The sequence below is a fragment of the Limanda limanda genome, chromosome 22, assembly GCF_963576545.1.
Source record: "Limanda limanda chromosome 22, fLimLim1.1, whole genome shotgun sequence".
Classification (NCBI taxonomy): domain Eukaryota; kingdom Metazoa; phylum Chordata; class Actinopteri; order Pleuronectiformes; family Pleuronectidae; genus Limanda; species Limanda limanda.
In genome coordinates, this window is record NC_083657.1 from 14,008,747 (window position 1) to 14,025,385 (window position 16,639).

At 40.8% G+C, this 16,639-nt stretch overlaps 4 protein-coding genes across 5 annotated transcripts; 2 read left to right on the forward strand and 2 right to left on the reverse strand.

Annotated features, from left to right (window-relative positions):
• Nucleotides 1–3,524: 3,524 nt before the first annotated feature.
• LOC132995852 (ubiquitin thioesterase OTUB1-like) lies at nucleotides 3,525–7,782 on the forward strand. The gene is made up of 7 exons (XM_061066070.1): nucleotides 3,525–3,638; nucleotides 5,370–5,431; nucleotides 5,559–5,657; nucleotides 5,814–5,932; nucleotides 6,522–6,606; nucleotides 6,822–7,016; nucleotides 7,189–7,782. Exons 1-7 carry the CDS (start codon nucleotides 3,554–3,556, stop codon nucleotides 7,384–7,386), a joined length of 843 nt encoding a protein of 280 aa, XP_060922053.1. The 5' UTR covers nucleotides 3,525–3,553; the 3' UTR covers nucleotides 7,387–7,782.
• A 791-nt stretch (nucleotides 7,783–8,573) lies between these two features.
• Nucleotides 8,574–10,790, forward strand: cskmt (citrate synthase lysine methyltransferase). The gene is made up of 2 exons (XM_061066133.1): nucleotides 8,574–8,708; nucleotides 9,734–10,790. The coding sequence occupies exons 1-2, from the start codon at nucleotides 8,633–8,635 to the stop codon at nucleotides 10,414–10,416; spliced, it is 759 nt and encodes a 252-aa protein (XP_060922116.1). The 5' UTR covers nucleotides 8,574–8,632; the 3' UTR covers nucleotides 10,417–10,790.
• On the reverse strand, nucleotides 10,762–12,682 carry epdl1 (ependymin-like 1). The gene is made up of 6 exons (XM_061066134.1): nucleotides 12,594–12,682; nucleotides 12,376–12,410; nucleotides 12,060–12,194; nucleotides 11,792–11,984; nucleotides 11,531–11,618; nucleotides 10,762–11,312 (listed from the first exon to the last, which is right to left on the reverse strand). Exons 1-6 carry the CDS (start codon nucleotides 12,658–12,660, stop codon nucleotides 11,189–11,191), a joined length of 642 nt encoding a protein of 213 aa, XP_060922117.1. The 5' UTR covers nucleotides 12,661–12,682; the 3' UTR covers nucleotides 10,762–11,188.
• A 1,117-nt stretch (nucleotides 12,683–13,799) lies between these two features.
• On the reverse strand, nucleotides 13,800–16,186 carry LOC133028736 (ependymin-like). 2 transcript variants are annotated; one of them, XM_061095749.1, is made up of 6 exons: nucleotides 16,044–16,186; nucleotides 15,868–15,902; nucleotides 15,655–15,789; nucleotides 14,403–14,589; nucleotides 14,230–14,317; nucleotides 13,800–14,136 (listed from the first exon to the last, which is right to left on the reverse strand). In XM_061095749.1, exons 1-6 carry the CDS (start codon nucleotides 16,108–16,110, stop codon nucleotides 14,013–14,015), a joined length of 636 nt encoding a protein of 211 aa, XP_060951732.1. In that variant the 5' UTR covers nucleotides 16,111–16,186; the 3' UTR covers nucleotides 13,800–14,012. The 2 variants fall into 2 exon arrangements, with proteins under 2 accessions (XP_060951732.1, XP_060951731.1); XM_061095748.1 differs by having other exon boundaries at nucleotides 15,655–15,902.
• Between the last annotated feature and the right edge of the window lie 453 nt (nucleotides 16,187–16,639).

The window sequence follows — 16,639 nt, forward strand, 5'->3', positions numbered from 1 at the left end:
GGATTTCTGACATTGGGTTTGTTAACCAGCGCTGTGACGTCTGTTCCCCCACATTACTGCCACTAACAAAGACATGGTCGCACTATTTCCAGTTGGACTGCATTAATATAGTATCATCAACCTTTTTAGCTCAGACTCTACAGGCCACATTCTCCTTGAATCATAGAAAGCTTGTGCTGCAAGTTCAGACACACACCGATGTTACATTGGGGCCATAACGGTTCTGTATCTTGCTCAGGGACACTTTGAAGTGTAATGGAAGAGCTGGGGATTGAACCCCCGACCCTTGGATTAGTGGACCCACTCCACCTCCTGACAGCTGTTTCCTGTGACTAACAGGTGAATGCAACTGACGTACTTTCTGTGCAGCAGAAAATCAGGAAATGCAGGAGAAGGCTTTGTTGTTACATAAGACAAGTAGATTACCACACCATGGGTGGATTTTTTGCTTTAGTGTTATTCAGTTCCTGTGCCTGTGTTACGTTCCCTTACACAACGTGTTTTAGGATCTGATCCAAACCATTGGATTGTGACTGTCTCGCCACACCTACAACATGCATGACATTGTGCCATATTGTCTCTCTGCCCTCAAGCCTTCGCCTTAAGCACTGAGACGGTTTGGATCAGATAAGCCGTCAACGAAAAAAACCAAGACATAACCAATGTGTCTTACACATGTAGTAATTTGGCATAGAGTAAATCATATCAATGTGTAAATGAATTTACGAATGACTTTCTTTTTTCAAAGCTTTTTTTAAGTATTTTTTTTTATAACAGAATGAATTTAAATCAACACTATGCAAATTTGACTGAGCGACAGCGCCCTCTGCAGCCACACGTGATAACTAATTATGTTGGGCTCAAGTCTTTGAATATGTTGAGTTGAGCACTGACAGCTCTGAACTGAAACGCAACTGAAAGATAATCCCCGGCTTCCTGCACAAAAAGAGCTGCTGCTCTAACAAATACACCAAACACTGTTTAAACTTACTAATATGTTTAGTGTCTTCATTGAATATTGGAGACATAGGCAGGTTTTTAAAGGAATTTTGAGTCTTTTTAACAGATCCAGAGTTCGGCATTTGTCTTGAACTTGCTGGACCTGATTTTGACAATTTAAGTAAGTATCAGTCAGTTTCACAACTCGAACAGGAGATCGTACCCGCTCAACAAAGTGACAGCGCAAGAAAAGACTTTCAGGGTGAGGACTGAAATGAAAGAAACACCATTAAACTATCTTTGAAGCTGCTGTAGCACAGTATTGCTTTAAGTTGTATTTTGAGAACAATCAGTAACAATATACAATAAATAAGTATATTAACACATTCAATATACAGCATGTACATACCGAAAAAAATAATTAAATATATGTTACGTATATGTGCACCCTCATAGATCCACACACAAGCAAAGGTGACGACAGCTGGAAAACTTGTGAAATATTTGTATTATACATTTTAATGGATTTTTTTGTTTTTTACATTTCTGTATCGCTTGAAATGTGAATCTAAACTCACTAAAGATCATAGAGGCCAGATATTTTTACTACATCTTGTACAGTATACACTTTGTTAGGACAATATCTGTCCAAGAGGATACAACAAGCATGATCTGATTTTGACATTGAACAATCAAACATGTGTTGATTATCCGTGGTCTACTTTGTTACATGTATATATTTGAGTGTGTTTGTATTGTGACTATGGTTCGGTTCTGTTACAGCCCTGAAACGGGAAGCAATGTGCCAAAGGGAAGATATAAAAACATTTACTTTTGCTCTTTATTTTTTATTGCAAATATGAAGTATTATTTGAATATGTGTGTTTAATATGTTATGCTGTCGTCTCCACTTTTTCAATCACGGATATCAGAAAGAAAAAATACCAGAGTTAAAATATGCTGGACCAGTTTGTAGCAAACATAGTGTGCCATATCATGCAATAACACCCAACAGGTAAATGTATTAAATTTAACTTAAGCTGTATTTGTTGTAGACAGTGCCCCCTAATGTGTACTGCTGGAAGGTGCAGGGACCTGGATAAGCATATAAACTAAATCTGCATTCCACTGTGATTTAGGGAAAAAAACTGCCTTACTTTTCATTCATTTTGAGGGTTTTGTACGGTTGTCAGCTTTTATTGATGGGTTGAAATAAATATGCTTGCTTTTTCTTAAAGGACACTAAGACTTAAATGCCAAAATAGGCTTCGGAATACATCCTGTTTTCTTGATCATCTTAATATGGTGGGTTTTATATTGAGAGTTGTCTTGGTTTGCTCTGGTCCGTTGAGATGGTAGTGGAATTTAATTAGGGGTTTAAGTTAAAGACATATGTCGTTTTTTGCCCCTCACATTTTAACCGACGAGTGACAGCCCCACCTGTTCCTCCCTATAGGTACGTAGTCGATGTTAACGGTTTCCCTTCAGTTAATTTGTGGTATTTTTTTTTTTTACAAAACACATATTAATTCAAGAACAAGCAGTATGTAAGCATCAATTGCAAAATAAAGATTTGGATGCAGGGTCTCAAAATGACCCATCAAGAGTTAATGGGTAATTCTGCAGGAGACTCATATAGACCTTTATGATTTTTGATTTTATTGTACATGATGTTTTACAACAGTTGTTTTCATTCTTACCTTTCTCTTTTGCATAAAGGCTTTAAACACTGATGCACCTCTCCCTGTATGTTAGACACTGTCCTTTACCCAATAATGGTTTAACTAAAATTCTCTTTTCGACTATTTGGACCCCAGGGATCTGTAGCTCAGCTTCTACTGGGAATCAGTGAAATGATCACGATAAATGTCAGAATCAGAATCTGGGTTTATTGCCAAGTAGGCTTACACATACAAGGAATATGTTGTGGTGTATTTGTGCCAGCATATATAAGAAAATATAGAAATAGTTAAAACAGTACAAAATATTATAAACACTAGAAAAAATATATGTGTAATATGAATGATTGATATGACTAGTGCACAGTATGACTGTTATAGCCTACAGAAAGTTGAAGTTGTCCAGGGGCCTCCTGTTTAATCGAGGGGCCATTTGGATGTTTCTAACAGTAAGTAACAGTTTAACTATTTTCTTTATCACCAACTTAAATAAATGAACACATCAAATTCATCAGGTTGGATAAGTACGTTATACAACACTGGTAGTACTTCAAGTTGGAAACCTTTGTTAACCTTTAAACCAATTTACTACAAACTGAAATTTCCTTTTGTAGAAGTTTTAAAATTAAATCTCTTTATGATTTGACTGTTCGTTGAACCCTGACATTTAAGTGATGGTGAAAATAGTTTGCAGCCCTTCAACATCGACATATTCACTTTTAAATTACCTTTACCTGAATACTTTTTAAAATAATAAAATGTGCGCTTCTTGTTTATAGTTTACTGGATACACCACGGTTGATTTTTTAAAAATAAATTAAAATAAATAAACAAATAAATAAATAAAATTGTAATCTTTGTTTTGGTAGCCACCGCCCGGAAGTGCGTAACGGATGACGTCACGCAGGAGGAGGAAGCAGAAGTCGACAGCTAAGATGGCGGAGGAGCAGCAGGAATCATCACAGAGAGAGATGGAGGCTGAGGGAAACCGTAACAGCAGAAAATCTACCGAGAAAACAGGTTGGTGATCCGTGGTGCCGGTAGGGCCGGTGTCTACACTACTGTCTGGCCCGCTGTGGAGGCTGTGTGCGGGGTGACAGCGGGTGGTGGCGGCGGCTAACATGCAGCGGTGGTGATGGGGGGACACACAGGACCAGGGCTAGTTGGCTAACGCTAGCTACCGTCGCTACACAAAGGAAGAAAAGCCTCTTGTTTAGTTACCGAGGCGGCAGTTGTTGGTGACAGTCCCTGAGCCTTTCACCCCGGGCCATGTTCAAAGTCTAGGAGCATCGGCACAGGCGGGACGTCACAAGGTTAGCGGCCAAAACGACGCTAGTCGCCGTGACTGCAATTTGTTTTGTTTTCGCACAGCTCCCAGCTAGCCATGTTTAGCTGAGTGACGTTAGCCGTTGTTGTGGATTAACTTGTTTCCTCGTTAACCGCTGTCTCCGGACCAAATGCGGACATTGAGTTGCACTGTTGTTGTCTTTATTTCTTAAAATAACCTTAAAAATATATATATCATGTCAGTCAGGCATACCCCTCTGATTCTATTTTTATCTGCCTGAGTGCAGTGGCTTCACCGACGAAAAACACCCTCTCACACATCGCCTCCTAACAGATACACAGGAAGGGATCAGTACACATTGTTTGTTGTAATTATTTGAATAAAGTAAGAGGGCACTAACTGATTTGCTGGGGGTGGGGGGCAGTTTCTGTACAGGTTGTTCCTCCTCCTGGTTTATAAATAACACAAACAATGCAGGCAGATAGACACGTGCATTACACATGGCCGCTTTTGATGCTTTCCTTCAGAAACCATCGATGAGGAAAACTTGTGGACATTGACGAGTCACAGTGTGTTTGTTCAGGACTAAAGAGTCAATAAGATCAGACTTAATGCACTTTATTATAAATAGTTTATTCTCAGTTTGTGTCAATGCTCAATACCTGCATTTTACCTCTTAAGGACATTTGTGCTATTTTTCAGTTTAGACAGATATGATGTAAAGTTATATGATTTTCTTGTCATTGTCGTTAACGGTGTGTATTGCATATTGTATCACAAGTTTCATTGCAATTCCCACAGCTTTTTGCATAGCAATGCTTCTCGTTATTCACATTACTCTAACATTGCAATTGTATGTTTACATTTTGTTTTTTACAGCTGTAGGTTTTGACCTGTCTAGTTTCTCATTCTGATAAGTCTAACAAACACAGGCCTCATTAAGCTGTTTTAAAACATGGCCTGCGTGTAAATCCAGAGAATCTGATATGGACAAATCCTCCGCATTATTCAGGCGAGACGTGGAGCAGCCAGGTGCACCAGTGGGATCTGTTATCACCAAAAAGTCTTTTGACAACTTAGTTGTCTTAAATGTGTAAAGCATCGCCTTTTACGCCATGAGATATTTGTTTTCTTTTAGTTTTTTCTTTTTTGTGTCTGTCGCTTGTTAGAAGCGTCATCAACCCCCACCACTTGCTCTCTGTGAATCCAGCGGTGATCCCCTGCTGTGTTGTTGCATCAAATTCTACCGAATTTCTATGGACTTAATACCAGGAGGTCCTGTGGAGAAAGTCAGCAGAGACTGTGAAGCGTCTCACATTTGCATACACACAAGCACCTCCCCCGAAGAAAATACGGGGGAGGTCTGAAAATAGCTTTACAAACTTTGCAGTCAAATCCGCCTATCAATGTCCATTCGAGTATTTAACCCTGAAGCCTGATTTGTCGCCTTCTTTATCTTACAGGAGTGAACTGCCTCGCATATGACGAGGCCATAATTGCTCAGCAGGACAGAATTCAGCAGGAGGTGAGAAATTCCTTTTGATAAGCAAGAGCAAGTTTTGAAAGGTGTTGTCAGTGACTCTGTCCTGGTCAGCCTAAGTTAAGTGTTGTCATTGCATTAATCAATGTTCATTTTCTGTGTTGGTTTCTAGATCGCCAACAGTAACCCTTTAGTGTCGGACAGACAGGACTTGTCAGTGCTGCAGAGGGAGTATGCTGATGAAGACACAATTTATCAGCTGAAGATCAAGGTCAGTCAAACCACAGCACCTGCTCTCAGGTTACTGCACCCACATCCTGATACATTCACTTCCAAGACAAGGTCCCCATTTTCTTCAAAACTATCACATATTTACGTACTAGATTTGGGCTTACAATATGGTGTGATTCTGTTTGTTTTGTTGCAGGACCTATACAAACAATACTCGTACATCCGTAAGACGCGACCTGATGGGAACTGTTTCTACAGAGCTTTTGGTTTCGCACATCTCGAATCCCTGCTAGATGACAGCAAAGAACTTCAGAGGTGAGTACGAGTGTGGTTGGTTTTTAGGCAGTAGAGGATATGGATTTCCCAAGATTGAAATTCACACCTCTTGAACTATTACATTTAGTCTTTAGCACAGTTTAGTCTTCAAATGGCTGCATGTTGGACCAGACTGGAAAACAGTCCATCGATAGAATCACAGGCCCAGAGTGAATTTAGTGATAAGTAATTCCATCCGTCTGTAATTACTTTTTTTCCGGAGCAGAACTGGACAACCCTTACAATTTTTTTTTTAAGAAACAAACACAATTATTTTGATCTGGTAGTGAATGGGTACCTTTCAAATATTTTGTGTTTCTTGAAATGAAATTTTTTCCCTGTACCATCATGGCAACAGGTTTTATTTGGCCAAATTGAGAATTAGCTCTTTCCTTGGAACGTTTCAACAATAACCAAACAGATAGTATGCCACACAGTGTTCTGTTTACATATAAATGATATGAAGGGAGTCCCTAGTTATCACTGGCTCTGATTAAAAGGATCACTCAGTCCTCAACACCGGCCCTTTGTGGGCGGCTCTCAAGTTTGAGTATAAGAATATTATCTTATAGTTTTTTTGTCTCTTTAGGTTCAAAGCAGTTGCATCAAAAAGTAAACAGGACCTGGTCAATGAAGGCTTCACTGAGTTCACCATTGAAGACTTCCACAATACGGTGAGTTTTTACTTCACAAAAAAATCATGCTTCTAATTGTCCTGCACATAAAGCAATTTATTATTTTGTATATTTAAGTGAACAGAATTTAAAACCTATTTTATGAGAAGTTTTATGAGAGCCGATAGACACCCTAGTATTGGACCAGCTTCTTGGAAAAATGGTATTCGTACGTAGCCCTCTGATAAAATATATATAATATCTTTCCTCCCAAGTTCATGGATCTGCTCGAACTGTGTGAGAAACAGCCACGCCTGCAGGAGCTGCTGAGCTCCTTCAACGACCAGAATGTGTCCGATTACGTGGTCGTGTATCTGCGGCTGCTCACCTCGGGCTACCTGCAGCGAGAGTATGGCTTCTTCCAGCATTTCATAGAGGGAGGACGCTCTGTGAAGGAGTTCTGTCAGCAGGTTAGACTTATTTTCAATTTTCACTTCGGCTCTCTCTTTGAAAGTGGACCCAGCTGAACCTATCGACATATGTTAACCATTCTATGACCATAGTGTTCAATGTCTGTGTCAATTACTACTTATTTTACAGTGAAATCTAACTCCCATGCATCCTTTTTTTGTCTTTTCCAAGGAGGTAGAGCCAATGTCTAAAGAAAGTGACCACATTCACATCATCGCCTTAGCCCAGGCCCTGAACACAGCCATCCTGGTGGAGTACATGGATAGAGGAGAAGGTGGAACAGTCAACCATCACGTCTTCCCCGAAGGCGGCGACCCACGCATCTTCCTCCTCTACAGACCCGGCCATTATGACATCTTGTACAAATAACACTCCTGGTCACAGCCCACCTCCTCCTTCTCCTGATGCACGCTCTGGCAGCGGGTCGATGATACAAATTATTAAAAAAAAAGTCACATTGATGAATCATACATCTGTGTATGACATTACACTCATGTATTTGAAAAAAGTTAAAATAAAAATCACATTACATGCCTCCCTTACCCTGGTCGCCCCAAGTTCCCAGGTTTTCTCCCTCAGTCATCACAAAATGGTTAATGAAAAGACAAAAAAAGAATCCTTGGAAACAAATAGAAGTGACTCCAGGCATTTAGAGTTGTACAGGTTTTTTTGTGGTTGTAAATGTTATCTACTTGCTTTATGTTGGATTCTTTTCCTTTGTTACACTGCGTTTCATTGAGTTTTATTAAAGGGATTTACATCTTATCTTGTGGCGTTGAATTCAGGGGCTGCTGCATGATCAGATCCTGGTTGACTGATTGAGACTAATGCAAATCTTCTGAAACATAACTCACATCTTCATATAGTTGATTGTCTGCTGGCGACCTATGGATGTAGCCCACTGGCACAACCTCAACTGTGATTGTCTCCCCTCGCAGCCATCAAGGGGTTAAGTGGCACTGATCGTGGATGGATATCCATAGGTGTTCAGTTCACTCTGAGTTAGTGGGGAGGTACAGAAAATGTTCACCTCTAAGAGATGGAAACCAGTGACTTGAAGATATTTTCTTGTCTAATGACAATTGACTATCCAAACTGCACTGCTGATTGATTGTTTTATCATTTTTCTGATCACTCCCAACTGCAAATAACATTCTTCACAGTATAGCTGTTGTATATTAAACCATTGGATTTCTTAAAGCGTTAAATGTTATTAACAATGAACACCAATAATATATTGTTTGATTCTGACTGTGATCAGCTTCACAGCTCTAATCCCCTTATTACCAGACCTGACACCTGCCTGTGAAGCTTTACTTGGTCCCTTTACTACAGGAACTCTCACTCTGATGTGTGAGTTTTGTACCATTGACTGAAAAAAGTTCAGAGGAGCAGCTGTGTTGTTGTTTACATCTGCTCTCACACATGCGCAGTCGCGTCACCGCCACTCAGTTTGGCCCATAGCTTGGCCCAAATCAAAGATCGTCGGCTTACAACAGCAGGAGACGCTGTCCCTTTAACAATTTAGTGGACTACAACTATCGAATTTTGTAGTCGGGGCAGAGTGAGAGCTCTTCCGGTGGAGAAATTCAAAGACGCAAGTGGAGAAGGACAAATGTACAAATCTTTGAGACTGTTGAGCAGAGTGAGAGCTGCTGCCGCCTGTGTGCGGCACCACTCTTCTCTCACAGGTACGTTTCCACCTGGAGACACTGCAACACAAGTCAGCCTGACTCACATGCTAGAAACACATGCTAACACATTGGTGTATCACAGCAGCTAACGAAGCTAGGCTAGCAACTGCACCGGGTTGCCTGTATCATAGCAGCTAACGAAGCTAGGCTAGCAGCTACAACCGTATCTATGGCTACAACGAGTTAACTATGACACTACACATGGTTAGCATTCATAGCTAGCTACCACCTATAGTGGTTTAGCTCATCATCATGTGACATGCAGTTGAATAGTAACGCATTAAGTGTTTTTTAATGCACTGCACTGTATGTGAGTTGTGTTTCTGTGCAAGTTTAGCAACACACATGTTCTCCAGTTTTTAAATGGGGTTTCTAATAAGTTACAATAACTTAAAATGAGAATTAAGTTACTGCATAATTCAGTAATTTGCCTAAAGAACCAAAGAACAAGTATCAATGTCTGACAATAGCCTATTTACTGTCATTAATGAAATCATTACATCTTTAAAAGTCGCCACTATGTTTATTAGTACAGAAGTTAGTCTGACAGGGCTTAAAGAGATACTGCACACTTTATACACTAATAAATTCTATGAAAACTGGTTTTAATATCACGTTCATCACCAATCTATAAAAAACAAAAGGTATATGGGTTAACTATGGTTAATAACGCCACTTGGTGTTTCTGTCAGGGCCAATGCTCAGTTAGTGTCCACCGTTTGGGAAGTCTCTACATCATGAAATTTATTTATTTATATATACAGTATGTTTGAAAAGGTGGACTCCTTCTTCTCGAAGGTTGGGCAGACTCCAGCCACCAGAGAGCGCTTGTGAGCTGCAATCTGGAAAGCTGCGCTCATCTTCAAAAACTATGCTGAAACCAAACCTCTAAACCTCCACATCGTCTTCCATCTAGAGACGTCCCTCGTCCCTTGTCCTCTCCTGCCCCTCGACCTTCTTTTTGTCTGTGTTTCACTGCTTGAGTCCAATGAATATAATGAATTCACTCTTTTTATGTGTAGCTGACCTGATGGAAAACATGGATAAGAAAGCAACCTGGGACCGTTTCTACACTGAGAACAACGGTCGGACACCCACCTTCAAAAACTTTGAGTGGTTCTTTGGCTTTGAGGCCGTGCAGGACTTCATTATGCCCCTCCTGCAGCACAAGTGTGATCCAGGTGCTCTGCTCCGTGTCCTGGACGTGGGCTGTGGCACCTCAGCACTTGGGCCTTGCATTTACAGACACTCTCCCGTGCCGGTGCAGGTCACCTGTGCGGACATATCGCCCGTAGCGGTACGACTCATGAAGGAGCACGTTGAAGCGAAAGCGATTCAACCTCAAAGTGTTTCTTCTCGGCTGGAGTTTGTGGAGCTGGACTGCACACATCTTCTCCAGCACGTCGGTTCTGGCAGCGTGGACCTGGTCATCGACAAGGGCACCATAGACGCCTTGTTGAGGTCGAAGGAGGGGAAGGGGAAGGCCGGCCTGGTGCTGAGGCAGTGTTTGAAGGTGCTGCGAGGATCGGGGTCTCTGCTCCAGTTCTCTGATGAGGACCCTGATGCCCGGCTGCTGTGGCTGGAGACGGAGGCCCGGGAGCCGGGGACCATGGCAGCAGAGGTTGGCATGCAGGAGGTTGGAGAATTAAGGGGAATGTATTATTACTGCTACCAAGTGACTCCTCGCTCCATTAAACATCAGTGACTTTTCACCTCTGGATGTTCATAAACCCAAATGAATAAATTATTGAAAATCATTGTTAAAAGAGAATATATGTTTTTATTCCTGACTCAATTATGCCAAATAATTCACTTCAGAAAATCTATATGTCTCAACCATGGTCTCAACTCAGCAAACCTGGTAACTGCTGCCATCTAGTGGCCATCAGACCAACCCATTCAGGATGCCAGAAAGATCTCGGTGTTCTCAAGATGAAATAAGGAAAGTGGCGAAAAAGACTGAAAAAACTTTGATTTCACGTAGGTTGAGAAAACAGATTTAACTGCCTTCTTTTGTGAAAATCTGAGATTTTTTATTGTTCAATTGTTATTATAAATCTGTATCACTACATATTTCAACATTGGTTAAATCATTTGTCTTTATTGCTCCAACCAAGTATTCATGTATTTACCATAAATTATTTATGGTAAGGAAATCAAAAATCAAAAAATCTCTTATAAGTTTTATTTTCGGTCCAAAAAGAGATTGTAATTGTGTATTTTATTTGTTAAAATGAAATGATATTGTACATATCGTTTCTCTCTTCATGTGTATTTGAAGTAAATTACTTCTGACTCAAGTACACTTAATCTGTTTATACAAATAAGAGAATGTTAAACCCACAACAATCTTACTATAAGCTCATTGAATAATGGCCTCAATTTAACCCACATGCCACCAAATAAGTAATAATGCAGTGCAAAAGAGTTGCGTACAGTCACAGTGCACAATACATTTTAAAATATAGCCTTGTGTTTTAAAACAAGCTAAAGAAGGTCGCTGGGTCCTGTCCCTCCTCTTCCTCCAGCTGTGCGTCCTTGCAGAAAGGTGGAGGGATGAGCTGCTGAGGGTCCCGCAGTCCGACAATGTTGTTAAAAAAGCTGTGGATGAAACACAAAGAAGAAAACATGGTGAAAACAGGCAAACACTCGAGAAATCCCAGAATCTACTGCAATACCGAGAAGTGTCGTTAGTTGAGTGTGGCAGAAACTGAATATAGTTTTCGTAAACACCAGCTTAAATAAAATAAAAATAAAAAAAGCCCTATTACCTGTCTGGTGGAAAATAGTATTTCTGAATAGTTCATTAATGCACTGACCTGGTCACCATCCATCCACTTTTGCTGGTGTGAAACAGAGTGCTGACAGGAATACATCCAAACTCAGTGACAGTGCTCATGTACTGTGCTGCAGACAGAGAGGCGGATCACCAGGAAGCCGGGGCAGCACAACCAGACCAGCAGGTTCATGAGAATGAGATGGAATGAAATTAAATAACAAGGAAACAATCACTGACAGTCATGTGCCTCAAAACACCACATGACATCTAGTTTCATTCCCTCTTACTTCCTCTACTGTACCTTTCCCCTCCTTAATCTGCTGCTCTCCCGCCCAGGTGTTGACCAGGACTCCCTGTCCCGGGCCAGAGGAGCTGCCCAACACGACCTGTGCCAGCAGGGTGGCGTTCTTTGGGATCGCCAGTGGGTGGAAGTCCACATCAAGCGGCCTCTTGCAGCATGTGTGGTTCTTGGAGTTAATCTTATACATCACACGCTACAGGACAGGATGGTATTACACACTGAGCTGAGCTGTAAATGACATTTCCCAAAGCAGATGTGCTGCCATTACCTGTTTGTAGAGCAGAAGCACGTCAAGGTGGAAGGTCTTATTGCCGTAAACCCCCCACTCTGTGAGGCGGATGCGCTGTCTCTGGGAATCATAGCTGTACTTTGCGAAGGCCAGCAGCTTCTCATTTTGGGTAGTCTTTGAAATGAAGACATTTTTTGCATCTTTAAATGATTCATCGTATTATTCATTTAACCTTCCACCTGTGACTACTTAAAAAAAGAATCCAGTCAAAGGTGAATGAAAACGTTCAAATGTATTTATCAGCCAAAGACTTGGCATTTACACAGCAGCATAATGACAAGATGTTAAGACTTACCACAGACAGGTCTCCGGTCAGCTGTGGAGGGGATGCTGACAAAATCAAAGAAGCGGTTTTAACCTTAATGGAGCCTTTATATCACATAGCAATTTCCACATTCCACAGTATAATTTTCACTATATGCTGAAATTTAAAAAAAGGTGTGTGAAGGCCTGTGACAGGACATTATCCGTTAAAAGTAATTTGACTTTAGCTGTGTTGTGGAGGCTACTTACTGCATTGTTGTGGTCTCTGAGCAAGGCAGCCCGCTGACAGGCACACAAACAGGACGAGGACTCTCATGCTGCCTGTTGACACATACGCAGGTAGGTACGTATTGCTGATGCTTCACAGAGTTCACTTCCTTATAAACATGTGGGTGAGGCTGCGGCCAGTGACAGATTTTCTCAGTTTACAGACCTGTCCTGTCACTATAAAAGGGGAATTCAAAGGTGCCCATACCATTGAATCTGGCCTGAAATATTATTTCTTCACCTTCTTCTCTTTCCCTATTCTAGGTACATACATTGTTATCTTAGTACCGGCTTTTTGGATTTACTTTGTCTGTAGAGGAGGGTGCAAACATGTGACATAGTGGCGCTTAAACAAAATTTCTAAATAAAACGATATGCCTGTGTTCAGGACCTCTCTGACCATCAATGTACTGAATATCAAACATATTTACTGTATAGATTGAGAGATTTTTCAAAGTAAAGTCAAACGTGTGTACAATCAAATCAGTTCATTTCTGAATATTTCAAATTTCTATAAAAACACTTTGCTCAATAACTTCAGAGTGAGACTGATATGCCTGTGTTCAGGACCTCTCTGACTATCAATGTACTGAATATCAAACATATTTACTGTATAGATTAAGATATTTTTCATAGTAATGTCCAACATTTCAACTGTGGAATATATAATTTCTGGATATTTCAAAGTTCTGTAAAAACACTTTGCTCAATAAGTTCAGAGAGAGACTGATATGCCTTTGTTCAGGACCTCTCTGAATACCTACATACTGAATATTAAACATATTGTCTGTATAGATTGAGTGATTTTCCATAGTAAAGTCCAACATGTGTACAATCAAATCAGTTCATTTCTGGATATTTCAAAGTTCTATAAAAACACTTTGCTCAATAACTTCAGAGTGAGACTGATATGCCAGATTTTATGTGTAGTGTAAAGGAGTGTCGGCTGGCTTGACTGCAGTTACTACTGTGTATGTCTGGAAGTTATTAAAATCCCCAGATAACTCTAGTTATCTGTTGATTTTAAAGCTGTATGTAATATTTTTCAACCACCAGAGGACATTTTGCTGAACATGTTAGCAAATGATCAGCTTAAAATTTCCAGCAGACAGAAAGAAACATTTATTTGGTGTCTGTAAAAGGGAAAAGGTACTAAAATTAATTATAGAGTCACAGCAGTCTTGACAATTTACATGAAAGGCGTTTAATCAATTGGTGATATGAAAAAATGACATCAACAATAAAAAATATAAATTCTGCAAAATTTAGTCTGAGAAGCTTTGAATTATGCATGTTTGTTGCACAAGTAAATGTGCAACTCTGATTCAGTGGCTTCACTTATTTTCATTCAAAATCTCAAAGACAGTTTGTGACACGAGTTCAAGGAGGTCTTTATCACTTTTAAAGGAACAAGCTGACGAAGTCGACTGGCTCCTCTGCACCATCCTCCATCTCTGCATCGGGGCAGAAGTCCGGAGGGTTGAGCTGACCCGGGTCTGCAAGCCCAATGACGTTGTTGAAGTAGCTAGTGAACAGAAAGACGGGGACATAGTGAACACCTGGCAGGTAATGAAATGAAAAGTTTCTGGCTGTAGAGTTGATTTGAATCCTTCAGTACCTTAACACCACCCATCCGTAGTCGGCAGTTTGGTACGACAAGTTGACAGGAATACATCCAAATTCAGTGACTGTGCTCAGGTACTTTCCTGGAGGGACAGACATGACAGCGATGGTGTTAGTGAAGTAATGTGAAAGAAGAGAAGAGCTCTAACCTTCACGACTCGCTCTCACCTTGCTTGTCAGGCAGATCTCCCATCCAGGTGTTGACCAGGAGTCCCTGTCCGGGTCCAGACGAGCTGCCCACGACAGCCTGGCCGAGCAGAGCTGCAGTTTTGGGGATTCCAATGGGTTGGAAGTCTGTCTTCAGAGGCCTTTTCTTGCATGTATGGTTTTTGTGATTAATCTCATACATGACAGCCTGAAGGATAAAAGTTGAAGGATGAGGATTAATGTTTCAATCGACCTTTACACTAATCATTTACAGAGATTGCTATGTACACAGTAACGGGTCACCACAATGCCTAGGGCCCTGGAGCCAATAGAGCCCCTTGGCCTTAAGATGCATTATTAGGCTTTAATTTATTAATGTTTGAAGTATTTTTTAGATTAAAATTGAATTTGAAACTGTTGCTTGATTACAAAATTGTCTGAACATTTTGTAGATGAGCAGATTCTATCATGGGATGTTAAAACAGGCCTATACATTGCATTAAGATATTATCTGACGCATTTCCTTTCAGCAACTGTGAGGGAGAGCAGTCCTCACAAATGTCCAGGATGAGCATGCTGTAACTCGTGGTCACTGAATCGGAATTCATCCGGGAGTTGGACCTTTTACGGCTTGATGGATGACTTTTCTCCAAAGAAGGCCAGATGGAAGCCACTGCCCCAGGTCAGATATTTTTCACTGCAGTTTTGTGTGGTGGTCTGCGGCTCTGTGCTCCATCTGATGTTCATTTGTGTAAACTCCTATAGATACGCTGCACGTGCCATGTAAAAAATACCTAAAATGGCAGCAATTTAACATGTCAAATGAATGAATATAGTTTTGGAGTGACACACACTTTGTATATCCCGCATTTGCTATTTGCGTGCATGGCTAGGGGTCTGTGGCCAGGGCCAGGGGTCGTTGTAACCCATCTATGTGTGTATCGATCAAATGATTATTCAGCTTGTATGTTGAAGAGAGTGGGTTTGTTATTGTGACACCTGTGAGAAGTATTAGAAGTCCTGATTCCCTATGCAATAACTGAAATACACATGAACTTCCCTTTATGGCAAATCGTATTTCCCAGTGAAGATAATAATGAGATCTGAATTAGAATTTGTATATAGGCTACCCCGGACGAACTAATCTTCCGTTGCAGATCTCTGTGCTTTGACTTTGATTAACGCTAATTTCCCTTTGACTTTTCACTTTGGTTCAGAGGGGACTGTTCACCAGAACGAATTCATGTGTTGATAGTGTCATTGCTCTGGTTACCTCTCTGAAGAGCAGAAGAGCATCGTAGGTGAAGCTCTTGTTCTCATAGTTGCCCAGCTCCATGAGCCGGATCCTCTGTCCCATTGCATCATACTCGTATCTGATGTAGGTCCACAGCTTTTCATTCTGTGTGGACTGGAGACAGATAATATGAGTGAGTTTACATGTCGTACTTGCTCTCAGGTAAAAAAACACTCTAAAACAAACACTCACCACAGTGAGGGCTCCAGTCAGGAAAGGAGGACTTGCTGTATTCAAACGTAGGGAAGTATAACATTGCATTATTTCAATAAATTTTACATTTTAACAGGGAAAATTGGCATTAAATAAGCCTGTAATGAAATTCAAAATAAAATACACATCTGTCTTGTATCTGGTGTTTTACTTACAGCATGGGTGGGGCTTCTGAGCCAGGCAGCCTGCCAGGACACAAGCGAAAACCGCTAAGATTTTCATATTGTAGGTTTTCACGCTCCGGTTCACAGGACACAACAGACAACAGACACTCTGGTGCTTGGGAGAGGAGCTACTTCCTTATAAACGCTGACACTGAGGCTCCAGGATAAAGTCCAGCCTCCAGGTTTTATTTTTAACCCTTTGAGGCTTATGAAAGGAAAAATCCTCTTGCATCTGAGTGAAAAGCTTCTGTTATCAGGCTATCATCGGCTGTAAAAGTCAGTGTCTCCTCCCCTAAATGAAGCCTCTTCTACTTTATGTAAAGAATGGTTCGATGGAGAAGACAATTGTGTGAACAATTGTTATAAAATCACAACATCTACCCATATTTTTCCTCCAAACCTATAACATATTCACCTAAAATGCACTGAATGCAAATACCTGTCAGATATATTTAGTGACGCTTACTTCAAAAAAGTGCGTCTGAAGAGAGTGTCTGTAGGGGCCAGGGCTCAGTGGGACAGGGGTGAAGAATTGTGTTTATCTCAGCTAAAATGGGAAACCATAAACCCAGAACTGGAGTTTTCTG